The 14,857-nt window shown below is 36.6% G+C and overlaps 3 protein-coding genes across 3 annotated transcripts; 2 read left to right on the forward strand and 1 right to left on the reverse strand.

The window, feature by feature from the left end:
- Positions 1–1,290: 1,290 nt before the first annotated feature.
- lin-28 (protein lin-28 homolog) lies at positions 1,291–5,068 on the forward strand. Its single transcript, XM_065308047.1, has 5 exons — positions 1,291–1,429; positions 1,500–1,568; positions 4,098–4,240; positions 4,585–4,757; positions 4,829–5,068. The coding sequence occupies exons 2-5, from the start codon at positions 1,508–1,510 to the stop codon at positions 5,061–5,063; spliced, it is 612 nt and encodes a 203-aa protein (XP_065164119.1). The 5' UTR covers positions 1,291–1,429; positions 1,500–1,507; the 3' UTR covers positions 5,064–5,068.
- Positions 5,069–6,966: 1,898 nt separating this feature from the next.
- Positions 6,967–9,366, forward strand: CycY (cyclin Y). The gene is given in 3 exon segments (XM_065307404.1): positions 6,967–7,890; positions 8,032–8,145; positions 8,148–9,366. Coding segments are annotated over 3 exon segments (1,017 nt in total). The 5' UTR covers positions 6,967–7,259; the 3' UTR covers positions 8,420–9,366.
- A 2-nt stretch (positions 9,367–9,368) lies between these two features.
- LOC135795649 (protein brambleberry-like) lies at positions 9,369–11,736 on the reverse strand. Its single transcript, XM_065307403.1, has 2 exons — positions 11,319–11,736; positions 9,369–11,256 (listed from the first exon to the last, which is right to left on the reverse strand). The coding sequence occupies exons 1-2, from the start codon at positions 11,556–11,558 to the stop codon at positions 9,697–9,699; spliced, it is 1,800 nt and encodes a 599-aa protein (XP_065163475.1). The 5' UTR covers positions 11,559–11,736; the 3' UTR covers positions 9,369–9,696.
- Positions 11,737–14,857: the final 3,121 nt, after the last annotated feature.

Raw genomic sequence — 14,857 nt, forward strand, 5'->3', positions numbered from 1 at the left:
GCGTTTATCGCTCAAATTTTGCTATCTACGAGCGAAAAATGCTGTTTTTGCATTAATATTATACATTTTTATCGTGTTACGGTATGATGAGGCAAAAAATGATATTTTTGTGTCAAAATAAATAAATATTACGATTAATATCGTATTGCTCTTGTAAAATGAGTTAAATGCAAAAAAAAACTTTTTTTTTTTAAATTTTATGAAAAATTTAATTTTTGAATTGTTTATAGAAGAAATATATTACTGGGATATTCCAGCATTAATTTTGTTATATTTACCATAGTTTTTTATCATTATCTGCAAAGAATTTAATGAATTAATCATTTTTCTCTTGTAAAATAAATTAAAACAAAGATTTTTCTTTTCAAAAACTAAATAAAAAATGAATCTTTGATTATGTTTATAACAATAATGTACTCTTAAGAAACTTCAGAATAAATTTTATAACATAAATTGAGCAAATTACTTTTGTAAATTGAATTTTATAGTTTTTAGCAAAGAAAGCAAAAAACATCTTTTTGTCCAAAAAATTTAATTTTTGATTATGTCTATAGCAGTAATATACCTACCTACTACTTGGATGCCTAGGTATTTATTATTTTACTTTTATTATTGCTCCACTACCTGAAAATTCAATTTTTGCTCGAAATCTGATCGCACCCGATAATTCTGCTATTTACTACGCATTTCGTCCAAAACTCAACAAGAGGGTCATTTCAACACCATCACAATGACAGCAGATGGTCCACGCCGGACTGTTTGCCATAATGACCAGGTGAATGCAACAACCGCACCAACATCCACTCTGCCACACTCCAAAAGAGATTAAAACTCTCACAAAATCACAAATTTTGACTTAAAACATCAATTTTCCTTCTCAAACCTAAAGTAAAATAAAGATTCATGAAAAGTATTTATGTGAACGATGTGCGAATGATGTGTTGGCGTTATACCCAAAATTGAAAGCAGAGCGAATGAGTGCGTGCAGCAAGATTGGAAAGAGGGTGCGTACGGATGCACACGCACATAGTGGGGGTGTCTCCCGGCGGCGGTGGTGTGTCGTCGCCAGGGGCCGAGGGGCTCGCACAGTTTCCGTTGGACCCGCTGGACCATTCGCACCTCGCTGATGCTAACGTGGAAGTCGCCCATCGTGACTGATTCTTCTGAAAAATCCAAACGCCGGATCGGTGTTAATTGGCCCTTAACTCAATTTGTGAACGTGAATGTTGAATAGCCAACGTGACAATATTAATATTAGACGCCGGACGCCGGACGCGGGGAGCTGTGTGCTAATTTTCGTCCAATTAAAAAAGCAACAACAATAATATACACACCGAAGCGCGTTGTTAATTACAACGATAGTGAGCTGTGAGTGAGTGTCGACGCGAGAGGGTGGCTAATGCATCAACACCGGAAGACGTATAATAAGGTTCGTTATTTATTATAGTGTGGGCGTTGCAATATATCAAAATCATTACAAAATATTGTTATTTTCGCAGATTTTTCAATGACGGTTGTCACCATTGATGATCACGGCATGGAAATGCCCCATAATAATGCAGATAATGGTAAATTTTATTAAAAATTTTAAAACTGAAATTTTCAGCCATTTTGAGTGCGAGTCGTGGAGGCATTAATCTAAAATATCTCACATACAATAGCGTATTGATTATGACACCCCCTAAAGTTTTGGGGCAGCGGCAAAACACCCCCGGCCGAGTTTTGAGGGCGCATTTTCGACGATGACGTCACCGCCGACGCATCGCGACGCCGAAAAATGATTGGTTGTTGCCTAGAGACACCCTCGCGCCCTTGCGCCCTTCATTGAAATGGCGCGCGCGCAAATCCAGCGTAAATTTTACACATTTTCATATATTTTACATTCGTTTCCAAAATGCGTATCTAAACAACACTAAAATCAGCAAAGCATAAATGAAAATGATTAATAATTAACTAAATTACTCGTAATTAAACACCTGAAAGCTTTTAGAATAATTAGTTTTTAATTATTTTACATCATTCTTCATTTATTATGCTTGCGGAGTAAAGAAAATATTAGCCAATCACCTGTCACACCTGACAAAACCAATTAGCGAATGTGTTTCTGTGCGCAACGTTTGCCGAACACGCCTCCATTGTTGTTTATTTCCTCGTCTGGCTGGGTTCGGATCATATTTGCGTTTTTTATGCGTTTCGGGGCGCATTGTCTGCCGCTAAATGTTTTCCCCCAGAAGCGCAACCCTGTAAATGTGTGTATAAATATCTGCGGTATAAATAACTGAGCGTGGCGAATCGGACAAACCAAAATTGAAAAAAAAGTAACAAGGGATAAAAAGCACCCTAAAATGAGTTATTGTATATAAATATATAAATAAGCCGTGAATTTGGTAATAAATGTCATTCATTTTTTTTGTAGAAAAAAAATTTTTTTTATTAATTTTAAAAGTTTTAATGCATTAGGCTAATAATAAAATAAAATTCATTACAAAGCGCGCATCTAAAAAAATAAAACGAAATTAATACCCGCGTGGATTTGATTTCGCTTAACCTTTGAAAGCGGATCAAAAGCCAGGCGCGCAAGATAAAAGACGTCCAAGGTTTTCGACTTTCGTCTTTTCGCTTTTTGGTTTTCGCCTTTCTTCCCTTGACGTTAACACAAAGCACCGCGCGTGTTTTATTAGCTTTTTCTATACGCACGAAACCTGATAGTTAATTACCACCAAAAATTAACCTCAAATATTTAGATTTTTTCTATTTTAGGCAACCCACAAAACAACACATTACTAACGCCATCTATAAGATAAACTTCTGTATACTACTGTTTAGATTATTTTATTGTTGTTTGAAACTAACCTTGACTCATTCATAATGATTGTCGTCAAACATCAAAGATCAAACCGTTTGATGAATGGCGAAGAACACACCCCGAATTGAAATAAAATCAATTCTCTCTTTATCCCTTCACATCAACACAACCCTAACTCATATTTTAAACCAAGCATTAACCAACTAAAAATATAATATGTTTAAAAATATTATTAATGATTACAACGCGCGGAACTTCATAAATTTCCACTTTATCACAACTTTTTTCATGCATGGAAACAACCCTCTCTAGTTTTCATTCCTAACCATACAATTTCTTTCACACACGTGCAGTAGGCCCATTCAATCATTTCGTCTTCTTATATTTCTATTTCCACCACGACGTTTGTTTGCGCTCACCTAGGTCATACTCACCCCTATATCGCCTATACGCACGCATCGTTCCTTCTCGCACATGGTTCTACCGAGCTGTTGAAGAAGAAGAAGTTGAAGAACTCGGGTAGTTGATGGTACAGTTGACTATTTCTAGCCGAGGCGCACTCGCGCACCTTCTCACACCGGATGGGTGCGTAACGTCTTGCGGGGTGCGCTCTCGGCCCGAAATCATTTTCGTGCGTTCAGTCGGTTGAAAGTCGTGCTCCGGGGTAGTTAACGCGAAATCATCACCAAATCAATCTTTGCCGAAATCATAATGCATACACCAAACGCAATACTCACGAGTTAAGTGTATGTGAAGTGATTGCGAGTAATTCGAGTACAAATCACGCAATAATCCAAACGTAAATAAACAAACAACTAATTCAATTGGATGGCGCCAAGCATGATTTTAAATTAAACATTTGCATTGTGACAAACAAGAGTTGTCGTTGTCGTCAAGCGTTTGTCATCTTCAGACTAAACAGTGTTTTGTGATTTGTTGTTGATAGAAATAAAATAAAGTGTGATTTGTTGGATTTTCATATGGAATCAAGTGATTTTAAAAATGGTAATATTTTCAACCCTTATACGAATTGCATTCGACTAGATTCTAATGTTGTTGGATGTAGTGGTATGAATAGAAATAGAAAAACCAGAACCTCAACGGTTTTGGCCCGTTGCGGAATGTTGGGACGTTGGAGACGTTAGAAAATGCATTCAATTAGGGGTGCAATACCGAGTACCTGCCCTGGAACTTACCGTCGCTTCTCTAGTTTACTACTAGTACTTTAAATAAAATTTTAACCGTCAAAAATAAAAATTTTGATTTTTTTGTTTTTTTTGTTTATTTGAAGGTTCTGAAGGAGGCAGCGCCAGCCAAGTTGGCTCCGAGGCATCCTTCGGAATCAGACGAGGAAAATGCAAGTGGTTCAACGTCGCAAAAGGATGGGGTTTCATCACACCGGACGATGGTGGCCATGATGTATTCGTCCACCAGGTAAAATTTACAAAAAAATGTTTAAAAATCATTCAATCATCATTTAACTGTGTTATTAATGATGCCACTTACCACATGTCCATCTTTTTAACTTTTTAACTTCACCCCTCATTTCCGAAAACCCCAACACAATATTTATCATATTTTTTTATGTGCAACGCGAGAATATTGTAAACACCCTTAAATATTATGTCCGAGGGGTGGAAAACAGACATTGCAGGTAGCTGGCGAATCCAAAAAGCGAGTTTACTCTCACCCCTCTTCAAGTTTTTTTTATTCCCGTAAATGTGTTGCAACAGGTAGAAAACTTGTTGATTTTTAAAAATTTCGCACATTTTTTTCAGAGTGTTATAAAAATGACAGGATTTCGTTCGTTAGGCGATGAGGAAGAGGTGGAGTTCGAGTGTCAAGTGTCTGATAAGGGGTTGGAAGCCACCAGGGTGTCGGGACCACAGAGCGTGGAATGTCGCGGATCACATCGACGACCCACGTCAAAGAAACGTTTTCGAAAAATAAGGTAAAAATAAAATATTACTTCATAATGAGATTTAATATAGGCAACCAAATATACATGAATGTATTGTTTAGGTGTTATAATTGTGGGGAATTCGCAAATCACATCGCAGCAAAATGCGCATTGGGACCACAACCGAAACGCTGTCATAATTGCAAAAGCGAAGACCACCTGATCGCTGATTGCCCGCAGAGACCGGAAACAAGCAGCTCCGGCGATGCCGCCATGATGCCACCACTGCCTACGTCGCACAACGGCAACGGAAGCACGAATGTCGAAGGCATGGCGCAATTACACATCAGCGAATGAAACAGAACGACCAATAAGATACGCAACATTTCATTCAATGCGTTTCACTTTCATTCATACTTCTGATTAATTGGTAGCAACAAATTTATTAATATATAATAAAGAAAAGTCACGATCTAACGATATTTGCGGCGTTGAATTCTGTGCAATTGCCAATACTCTATATCGAATTTAAATATCGTGCTGTGACTAAAAGCAAAACACAAACAAAAATTAAACAAAACAGAAAAGAAACGCAAAATTCATTCAAATATTTCAGCGGGAATATTTGCAAGAATTCTGGTTTCGAATATTTTACCGAGTTTTTGAGAAATTTTAGAATTAATATAACATTGCCGGAGATGTAGTACGACACCATGTTTATTTATGTTTTTTCTTTATGTTCGTTCGTGTTTGAAGATTCAAAAGTTTAATACCAAGCCAAATTTACGTTTACAAATTTAATTTGTTTATTGATTATTTTTAGAAGCGTCTAGCGAGCAAATTTAATTTATTTAGCACCGCACTGCGATGTGTTCACGTATTATTTTTCGTATGAGGAGTCAGTTGTTGTAACCGCATTACAAAATGAGGAAATTTTCACAAAATGGCGTCGAACTACAACGAAACTTTTACTTTTGCAAAACATTGGGAGAGTGTGACACGGCTTTGAGTTTACGTAAAATATGACAAATGATAGATGATAGGATTTGGATTTTTTGTTATGGGTTTGATTTGATTTCTTCTAGTGATTAAGACTTTACAACATTACCTACCTCATCTGTATTTGGATTTACTTAACCATTTTGACGAATTTATATTTTAAGGGCATTATTTATAATATTTACGTTTAATTTCTTCGAATCTGACATATTACCAAGCGTTGGTGTGACGAATTGCAACATCTCAGCAACTCAGGGATTTTTACAATTTGAACTGTTGCATTTTTTGCTTCTCGCAACAAACTTATATCATGTATGTTTAGGAAATAGCCATGAACAGATTTTTATAATAAATATATCACATTATTCTTAAGAATCAGCTTATTTTACTTCTTTCGGGATTATCCTCTAATACCTAATTAAATTAAAACCGCATTTCACCCTTATGATCTTTACTTTTTGAAAAATTGTTATAGTAAACTGCAATGTTTCCCAAAAATGTCGAGAATATGGGGAATGGTTTAAAGTGGTCAACAATTCCCTATCGTCCGATATGGTCTAGTGCAGTGGTTCCCAAACTTATTTTGTCTACTGCCCACTTTGAGAATAATTATTTTTTTAGCGCCCCCATTTTTGCACTTATTTAAAAACCACTCTAACTTCAAATTGAATTAATTAAATATTGTGACCTATATATGTATATTATGTACAGGAATGCCCCCCTTGAGACCTGCAGCGCCCACAAGGGGGCGTTATCGCCCACTTTGGGAAAGACTGGTCTAGTGGCTAGGATAGCTGGCTTTCACCCAGCAGGCTCGGGTTCGATTCCCGGTATCGGAATTTTTTTTTCTTTACCACGACTAATTCTAAGTTTTATATTTTTCTGTCTATGAGCAGAATTTTTTAAATTTCTTTTATTTCTCTCAAAACAGCAAGTATATCCTGTAACAATTAGATAATTTAAAGAATTTTACCATCATATGATATATTTTGTTTTCAGTACAACCTGTATATCAATCGTCATCTCGAATGTAGGTGGCGCTGCCGTCAGTTTAATATTGAAACTTGCCAATCTCTACATTCAAACATTCGAAGCAGATTATCTGTAATTTTAATACAATTGTTACAACAAAAATAAATAAAATTAAATAATTATATTAGAATACACAAATAAATACTAATATATTCCTAAATTTTGAAATAATTAAAAATATTCTTGCTACCTTTACACCGCGGCCATGACAGTCCGCAACATTTGTCAAAATTCTAGTGCGATGCACTGTAAAAGCACTACGGCTGGCGGTCGGCAATGAGTAAACCCAAATAAAACCTGAGTAATCAATTGAGTGCTACCAGAATAGCGTCACGAGTGCGGAACTACCCGCCGCGCAATCTTATCTCATACCGCGCGCCGAGATTACAGCGCGCACAACGCTATCTCCTCGGCGTTCGAGCAGCGAGCGCACTCAGCGCTCAAATGCCGCCAGTGATGCCCGCAAGATGAAAACCTCAACAAGGCTAACAGTTTAACATCTATCCAAAGAACAACTCCACCATGGGTAACGAAACCAGTTGCTGTTCGTACTCCAGTCCACAGCCGACGCATCGCGTTCCACACCCAGTGGACGAGTCGATCCCTGAGGATGTCTCCACCAACAATCTGCAGCACATCAGTGAACGTGAAGGAGACGATGGTGAGTCCGACCCATCGCAGGATCCAATGGTAAAGACTCTGTTTTTGGAGAGGTCTAAAGTTGAGCTGGAGAATGGAATCATCAGACGTAAGGGTGGACCTGGTGATCATGGCACCATTGACAGACCTTTGAAGAAGAGCAGCTCATGCTCAACTATCTATCTTGATGATAGCACTGTGTCCCAGCCGAATCTAAAAAACACGGTGAAGTGTGTTGCATTAGCTATTTATTTCCACATAAAGAACAGAGTTTCAGAGAGACAAATTGATATCTTTGATGAGAGACTGCACCCATTGACAAGAGAAGTTGTGAGTGAAGACTATGACAAGCATAATCCAGAGCATAGACACATTTATAAATTCGTGAGGACACTGTTTAATGCAGCCCAGTTGACTGCAGAATGTGCTATCATCACTTTAGTGTATCTAGAGAGACTTTTAACTTACGCTGAACTTGATATAGCTCCATCAAATTGGAAAAGAATCGTATTAGGTATGTTCTATTTGCGTAATTTTTTACGTCAATTCATCTGTTTGCCCCACACAGTTCAAACAGTAATTGTTAAGTATCTGAATCAATATTAACTGTTCTAGTCTACTTGTTTAATTAAAACGTTTGCTTGGCAATTTCCAGCTGCCATATTGTTAGCCTCCAAGGTATGGGACGACCAGGCGGTGTGGAACGTGGACTATTGCCAGATTCTCAAGGACATCACCGTGGAGGATATGAATGAACTCGAGCGGCAGTTTTGGAATTGCTGCAGTTCAACATCAATGTGCCGTCCAGCGTGTATGCCAAGTACTACTTTGATCTGCGAACGCTGGCGAAGGCCAACGATTTGTCCTTCCCGAGCGAACCTCTCAGCAACGACCGTGCGCAGAAGCTGGAGGCAATGTCGCGCGTCATGGAGGATAAGTACACGGCCGAGGCACTCAAGAACGGCTTCAAGAAGTGGTCCAGCCTGGACAACATCAATATGAACGGCAACGGTGTCCGGCGGAGTGTCGCCATTCTCTCGTGATTTATGTCATAAGGGAAGTTTATATTAAACACTAAAGAACTATCAATTAATTGTAACTCTAAGGGATGTGAGAATGATCTTGATGAAGAATGAAAACCAAAGTGTGTCTAGTGAACGTTTCGCGCAAACGAACATGAGGTGTCGACAGCGGTCGATTTTTATATTACTATGTCATTTTATTATCCTGCTATGAGGATATAACACAATAACGCATTTGTGCACTTTAGATTTATATTTATGAAGCGGCGGCGACGAAGATGGTTGGGCGGACAATGGTGATAGAGAAAACAGATATGGCCAAAATATAAATTAAACAAATTCACGTAGAAATTATAACATTATTTGGTGTCACAATGTTTATGTTTTGTCGGAGACGTTGAAAGCGAAAATATTTTGCCAACAAAAATATTAAATACAAAAAGTATAATTTCGTCTTCCATCACCGTATTATTCACAACATGTATTAATTTTTAACGCCTATATAATTTATACTTAGTCATGTTTTTCACTTTTGTAGATGTAAAACGTTTCAAGAGATGACGACAAGTTGTAAGATCTGTGGATGCATTTTGAAACGTCGCGATGTGTATTTATATTTTTATAACGAAAGCATATTGAATTTAACTTTAATTCAAACGATATAGGCGTAGATAGAGATGTTGAAAACATTGCAAACTTCCTACCAATGATTGATAATGAGATCGAGCGTAATCACGTCCTTTGAAAAAATCTCTTCTTCAGATATTCTTACTTAGAAATTTTTAACTTCACATTGAATATTTATAAAGGTCGAGGACTGATTTTATTTAATACCTAAACCAAACAAGTGCAAGTCCAACGATTAACGTTTAGCGGACAATCCTGCAATAGGCCTATTTTCGATTTTTATACCAGCTTTTCATTAGAAACGATTATAAATAAACGAAATAAAGAAAATTCAACACAAATATTTGATTGTGTATGTATTTATATTATTTTTATGTCACCAACAGTACCGAAACCACGTTTCTTTGAATTATAATCTAAACTTGATTGTAATATTCGACATAATTCAGAAATTATTTTACAAATTGAGTCCATTAAATAAATTAAACTAAATAAATAATTGTTCCATCAAAATAATTGAATTAAACATGGCAAATATCAAGAGATCAACTTATAAAGTAAAATGATTTGAAAATTACTTAATTAACCTTGATAATTCTAGTGTAAAAATAAAATTGTCTACATTTGACTACCCCTAAAACTAAACCCACTTAAATAAAGCACCAGTTTAATTAACGTGCAACAGAATCACCTTTCAAATGCCTGTAACACACATCTCTACCAGCCGTAGCAGAATTTTTGCATGGTGTACCTAATCTTGTCATGGCAGTGCAAGTTCCTTTCACTCCTACAGAACTAGGCGTTCTACTACTCGCACGGAAGTTAGTCCTCGATAACGGAGGTGTAGGAGATAAAAATTCAGCAAAATGATCAGTTTCTTCACGATTATCATGACTATCGCGTCTGTAGCTAACTAAATTTCGTTGTCTATACGACCGACTAGAATAAGGCGTTGAATGTTCAGCATGTTCAGTGTAATCAGTCACTCTGGAAACTTCCGCGTTTACTTCAGAATTCTCCGGGGTGATATTAAAAGAACTAGCTCTGCTAACTGAACGTAATGGTGTCTCAGCCCTTAAATTATTAGTTGTATCTGGATTCTTATACCTATCAGTGTTGTTATAACTAATCGCTAACGGTTTTCTGTTTTGAACGTATGCCCATACTTTGAAGAGAATTGTTTGAACAGTGATAAAAATTACGAGGAAAGCCGCTAATTCAAGTGGATCGGCAGCATGTTCGGATTTTAAAATATTAAGAGCTAAATTACCGGGAATTGTGCTGATAACAGCGAGTCTGGTGGGAAAACTTGCATTCATAAATGCAGAAGCTATCATACTAATGATTAAGAACAAAATATGCCATAAAAATATGTAAATTCGCTCAAGGGCGTTATCAGTCCCACCAAGAAGCTGTGTAATCCACTGAAGACGGTCTTCAAGAGCTTTTTTCGTTCCACCAACTAGAATGGCCAGGTTACTTACAGTAGAATTCATTTCTTTGAGTTGTTCTAATGTGGCTTGATATTGTTTGGTGGCAAGTTCGCTGTGCTTCAACAGCATGTTAGAAGAATCATCAATCTTTTTAAATATTATCTGTGCCTTCTCCTGTATCACCATTAAGTCATCGAGGACTTCATTGTGATTATTACTGGTCTCTGCAGATTGCATCTCAATCTGTTTAGCTGCAATGGTGAGTTTTTCCTGTAACATTTTTGTCATTGCAGCCAGCTGCATCTGGGATTCAACAATGAGTCGTTTTTCATCTGCTAGTTTATTTATATTGTCTTCAATTTGCAGCTGGCCATAAAGCTGAGCTTTCTGAAGGTCTTTTTGTTGTGCTGCCAAATCTTGATGGCCCTTGTTTATGAATTCAAGTGTGTCTTCAGCTATATTTTGTAAATCTTCTTGTTCCTTGGAGATTTTCCCTAAAGTATTGAGTTGTTTTTGAGATGCTTCCATTAACCTATTGACTGTGTGTTCTGTAAGACCACGAAATTGCGCTTGTCTTATAGAGTAACACACAGCACGCGCGCGGTTTGTCATTAAATGATAACTGTTCCATACATCAGCATCCATTTCAGATGTGCATGCCTTTAAAGACATCTCTTCTGTACAAGGGTAAACCTTTCTACCCTCAATATATGACTGGCAGTTGAGCAAAGCAACTGCCAGTTTGGAGATTTGCAAGTCATTCAGCAAGTGGCAGTCGGATTTCAGCTTTAATATCAACTAAAAACAATTAAATTCTTTATATAAAATCAAGTTTTGATTGGTTGAGTGTTTGTACTTACCCTGTGTTGGCATGCATCTAACTCCGAAACCGCCACACCAGTCAACTCAATAGCTTGCGATATAAATTTCTCATCGGCCGGAGCGACCTCATATGGGATTTTCGTTTCGAAACCTTCGAAACCTTCCACTTGGTTCTCGGTAGAATCATAACCAAAATATGTTTTCACTCCATTCAAATAATCCGTTAAACCGCCGTGCGCACTTCCCGCAGCCAGCACGAGCGTTAGAATAAAAATCATCGCTTTGTAAGCGTAAGTTATTTTATAAGTTGTTGTTGCGTTGGGTCGAAATGTTTAATCGTTGATACGTTTAATATGGCGTGGCTACTGTCGACCTTACGAAAACACGATTATTATATAAATAAAACCGTTGAGCGCATGGGAGAATGTGTAGCACGCGCTCACCGTGAATTCGTTTTGAAATTTTGCGCAACGCATAACGCAACTGACGCCGAACAGGTGGGAGAATGAATAATTCTATAAATCTGGCCTAGATGGCGCTAGAATGCTGATCTTTGAAAATAAATTCCATGCACATTTATCTCTGTCCGTTGCTGATACATTGTATCGCATGTGAGACCGTGCGAATTGGTGGAGCAGGTTTTGTTTTATCTGTTTTATTTATTTGTTTACGTTCGTGAGGCGATGTGCAGTCGAATCTCACACACTGCATGAAATATAAGTGTCTTGCATTGTCGCAGTTGACGTCGCTACTTTCGCGATTAATTCGGTAAATCGATTTATTTCCAATCACGAATCAACGCCATGTAATAATAACAAATGTGCGGGGTTATTGTGGATTTATAGTGTGTGCGATGGTAGAACACGTGAAATCAGCTCGATCGATTGTTGGATATCATGGATTACAAAAACTATGTCGGGTTAACTTGTAAATTATATAAATCAATGTTTGTATATAAGTTTCTATCTCACAGTATTTGATGTGTAGTTGTGTAGGCATTGTAGTTTTTTTATTATAACACGCGAACGCGGTCTTACTGTAACTTCGCAATAATTTTCATAGATGCGGAATTTCATTCTGTATCTTCCTGTATCCAAATTTATTGCAAGAAAATTCGGTAACGCGAGTTATATTGATAGTTGTGTGTATACCAAGGCTGGCCAATAGATTTTCCTGGAGGGCCATTTTTTTTAGAATGCGGCAGCACCGGGCCACAGACTATGGCCATTCATACATAAAATATTATACATATACAAAAGTTCCAACTTTGGTTTGTGCGGCGGGCAAATTCAAATGTCCTGGCGGGCCACCTCGTGGCCCGCGGGCTTGGGATTGGCCAGCCCTGGTGTATACGCACTTGTACTCGTTGCGCTCGGTATTGTAGTGTTTTTATTATAATACGCGAACGCGGTCTTAAACTAAGTTCGGATTAATATTCCCAGATGCGGAATTTAATTCTTTATTTCCCTGTATCGAAATTTATTGCGAGAAAATTCCGTAACGCGAGTTATATTGATAGTTGTGTGTATACGCACTTGTACTCGTTGCGCAGTACCGGCGTTAGGGCATGGCGAAGTTGAGCGCCCACCCTAGGGCGCCGGACTTTAAGGGGCGCCGACTCGCACCTGGCCGGTTTTTTCGTATGGGTTAGAATTGGAGAATTGCAGTTAGGGGGCGCCGTAGAAATCTCGCCCAGGGCGCTGGTAGTGCTAAAACCGGCACTGATGGGGTAGTAATATGTAGTTTTCTGTTTAATACTTTGCATTTTCTTTTTTATTATATATATTTGTTTCATATATGTAACACCCTGTATTATAGTTTTCCTCCTTGTGATTCTAAAGTTGTAGTTATTGCGCGGATTTCCTTACAGAAGTTTGTATTTTTTATATTATATTTGTTTTCATTTTGAAACACCCTATTCTATATTCTAATTTTCTTTGTTCATACTTTTTGAAGTGTCTTTTTAACTATTAAATTTTTGTTGAACTGATTTGTAAATGTATAATGCGTTTTAATAAAGAAATATTAAAGGCGATTGCTGACTCTATGATTGGATGCGTACCTCTCCTTATATGTCATGCCACTTCATAACACAAAAATAATACATACTTGTTTTCATTGTATTACAATGAATAAATTTAATTTGGTTTAGTACATGCAGCGCCATCTGTTTTTGAAGGATTGAAGCATCAATTTGCTATTGAAAATTATTTTCGATCGAACAACAGGGTCGAACTTTTTTTTAAAAAATTATTTTGTGTCGAACGACAGGATCGAACTTTTTTTAAAAAAATATTTTTGGTCGAACAAAAGGGTCAAACTTTCTAGTCCATTTTTTTGTGTCGAAATACTGACGAAAAGTTTTCATAATAAAAAAGGCAAATCTTTTCTCTTTTTTATGTTGAAAATTAAAAGTTACAATTTTTAAATGCTGTTTCCGGATTCTATTAGAATAGTTTATTCTTATCAATAAATCTTAGTAATATTTTTATCCACCATTCATAATTTAGGCCCTCTGTTAAATTTTAATGATTTTATTTATTCCGAATACATTTAACGTATATCTTTTAAGCTATCAGTCAAATTAAAAATATGTATTAAAATAATTTGATGAAAAAAAATTTACTTTTCCATTTTTGATCTGTGTTCATAATTAATAAAAATTTGGCGGAGGCACCTGGCATTTTAATTAGTGCTTGCGACAATGATTAAAAACAAAAAAGAGATTTCTAATTAGCCAATTAAAATAGTCTTTCAGTTTATATTACTTCCGGTTTACTGTGTGGGTGCAATTATGTGCAACGTGTAATTCCTCCGACACTTCAATCTCAATTATCTCGGAAACAAATAGAGATAATCAAAAACCGAAAACTGTATTGTATACAGCGTAAAATTCTACATAAGATAAGATTTTAAAATTTGTAAATTTAAGGGAGTGAAAATCAATTTTCCATCGCGATTTTCTCGGAAACTATAAAACTTGCAAGAAAATGGGTTGCACTTTTTTCATGTCATAATAATAGTCTGCGAAATAGCAGATTTAGTTTTTCGATTCTAAGAAGTTTACATAAACCTCCTAAAAGTAGTCAAGTGGTTAGTTGATTTTTTGGCCCAAAAAATTTAATTTACGCTAGAACAAAACGAAAAACGCTAATCGATTGAGTTTTCCACTGCGATGAAAGATATCCAATCAGTTTTTTGATAACACCAATATTTCGGAAAAACCGTGTGGAAATCGAAACAGTCCAAATAAAACCACAATGCAGATTTTCCTCAAATTTTCCAATCTAGTGCAGAATTATGCAAAGAATCCATTAATCCAATTTTTGTTTCGATAGCTTAATTAGTTTTTGAGTTATTGGTTATTTTTGATAATTACATAATTGCAGAAAACTTAGAATTTTAAAGTGTTATATAATGTAGAATTTTACCCTGCACACGAATCTGAAAACCATTTTGCTTTAATATTAATTGTTTGCAAGATAATTGCAATAAACTGGTGTTCTCATTTTGTCCATCAATTCTTATGCAAAAAATAAATTATGAAATTTGGAACTTTTTATTGCAGATACCGAAA

Source organism: Atheta coriaria, unplaced genomic scaffold, assembly GCF_025399875.1.
Source record: "Atheta coriaria isolate IRGN ID8LTWV9N9 unplaced genomic scaffold, Caltech_Dcor_3.1 hic_scaffold_7_pilon, whole genome shotgun sequence".
NCBI classification, from domain to species: Eukaryota; Metazoa; Arthropoda; class Insecta; order Coleoptera; family Staphylinidae; genus Dalotia; species Dalotia coriaria.

Bases quoted from the DNA above. Each gene is read 5' to 3' on its own strand.
- lin-28 (XM_065308047.1), top strand. From the start codon at position 1,508: ATGACGGTTGTCACCATTGATGATCACGGCATGGAAATGCCCCATAAT. The intron at 4,241-4,584 runs GTAAAATTTACA...CATTTTTTTCAG, and splicing joins ATGATGTATTCGTCCACCAG to AGTGTTATAAAAATGACAGG. The intron at 4,758-4,828 runs GTAAAAATAAAA...TGTATTGTTTAG, and splicing joins AAACGTTTTCGAAAAATAAG to GTGTTATAATTGTGGGGAAT.
- LOC135795649 (XM_065307403.1), bottom strand. From the start codon at position 11,558: ATGATTTTTATTCTAACGCTCGTGCTGGCTGCGGGAAGTGCGCACGGC. The intron at 11,257-11,318 runs GTAAGTACAAAC...AATTGTTTTTAG, and splicing joins TAGATGCATGCCAACACAGG to TTGATATTAAAGCTGAAATC.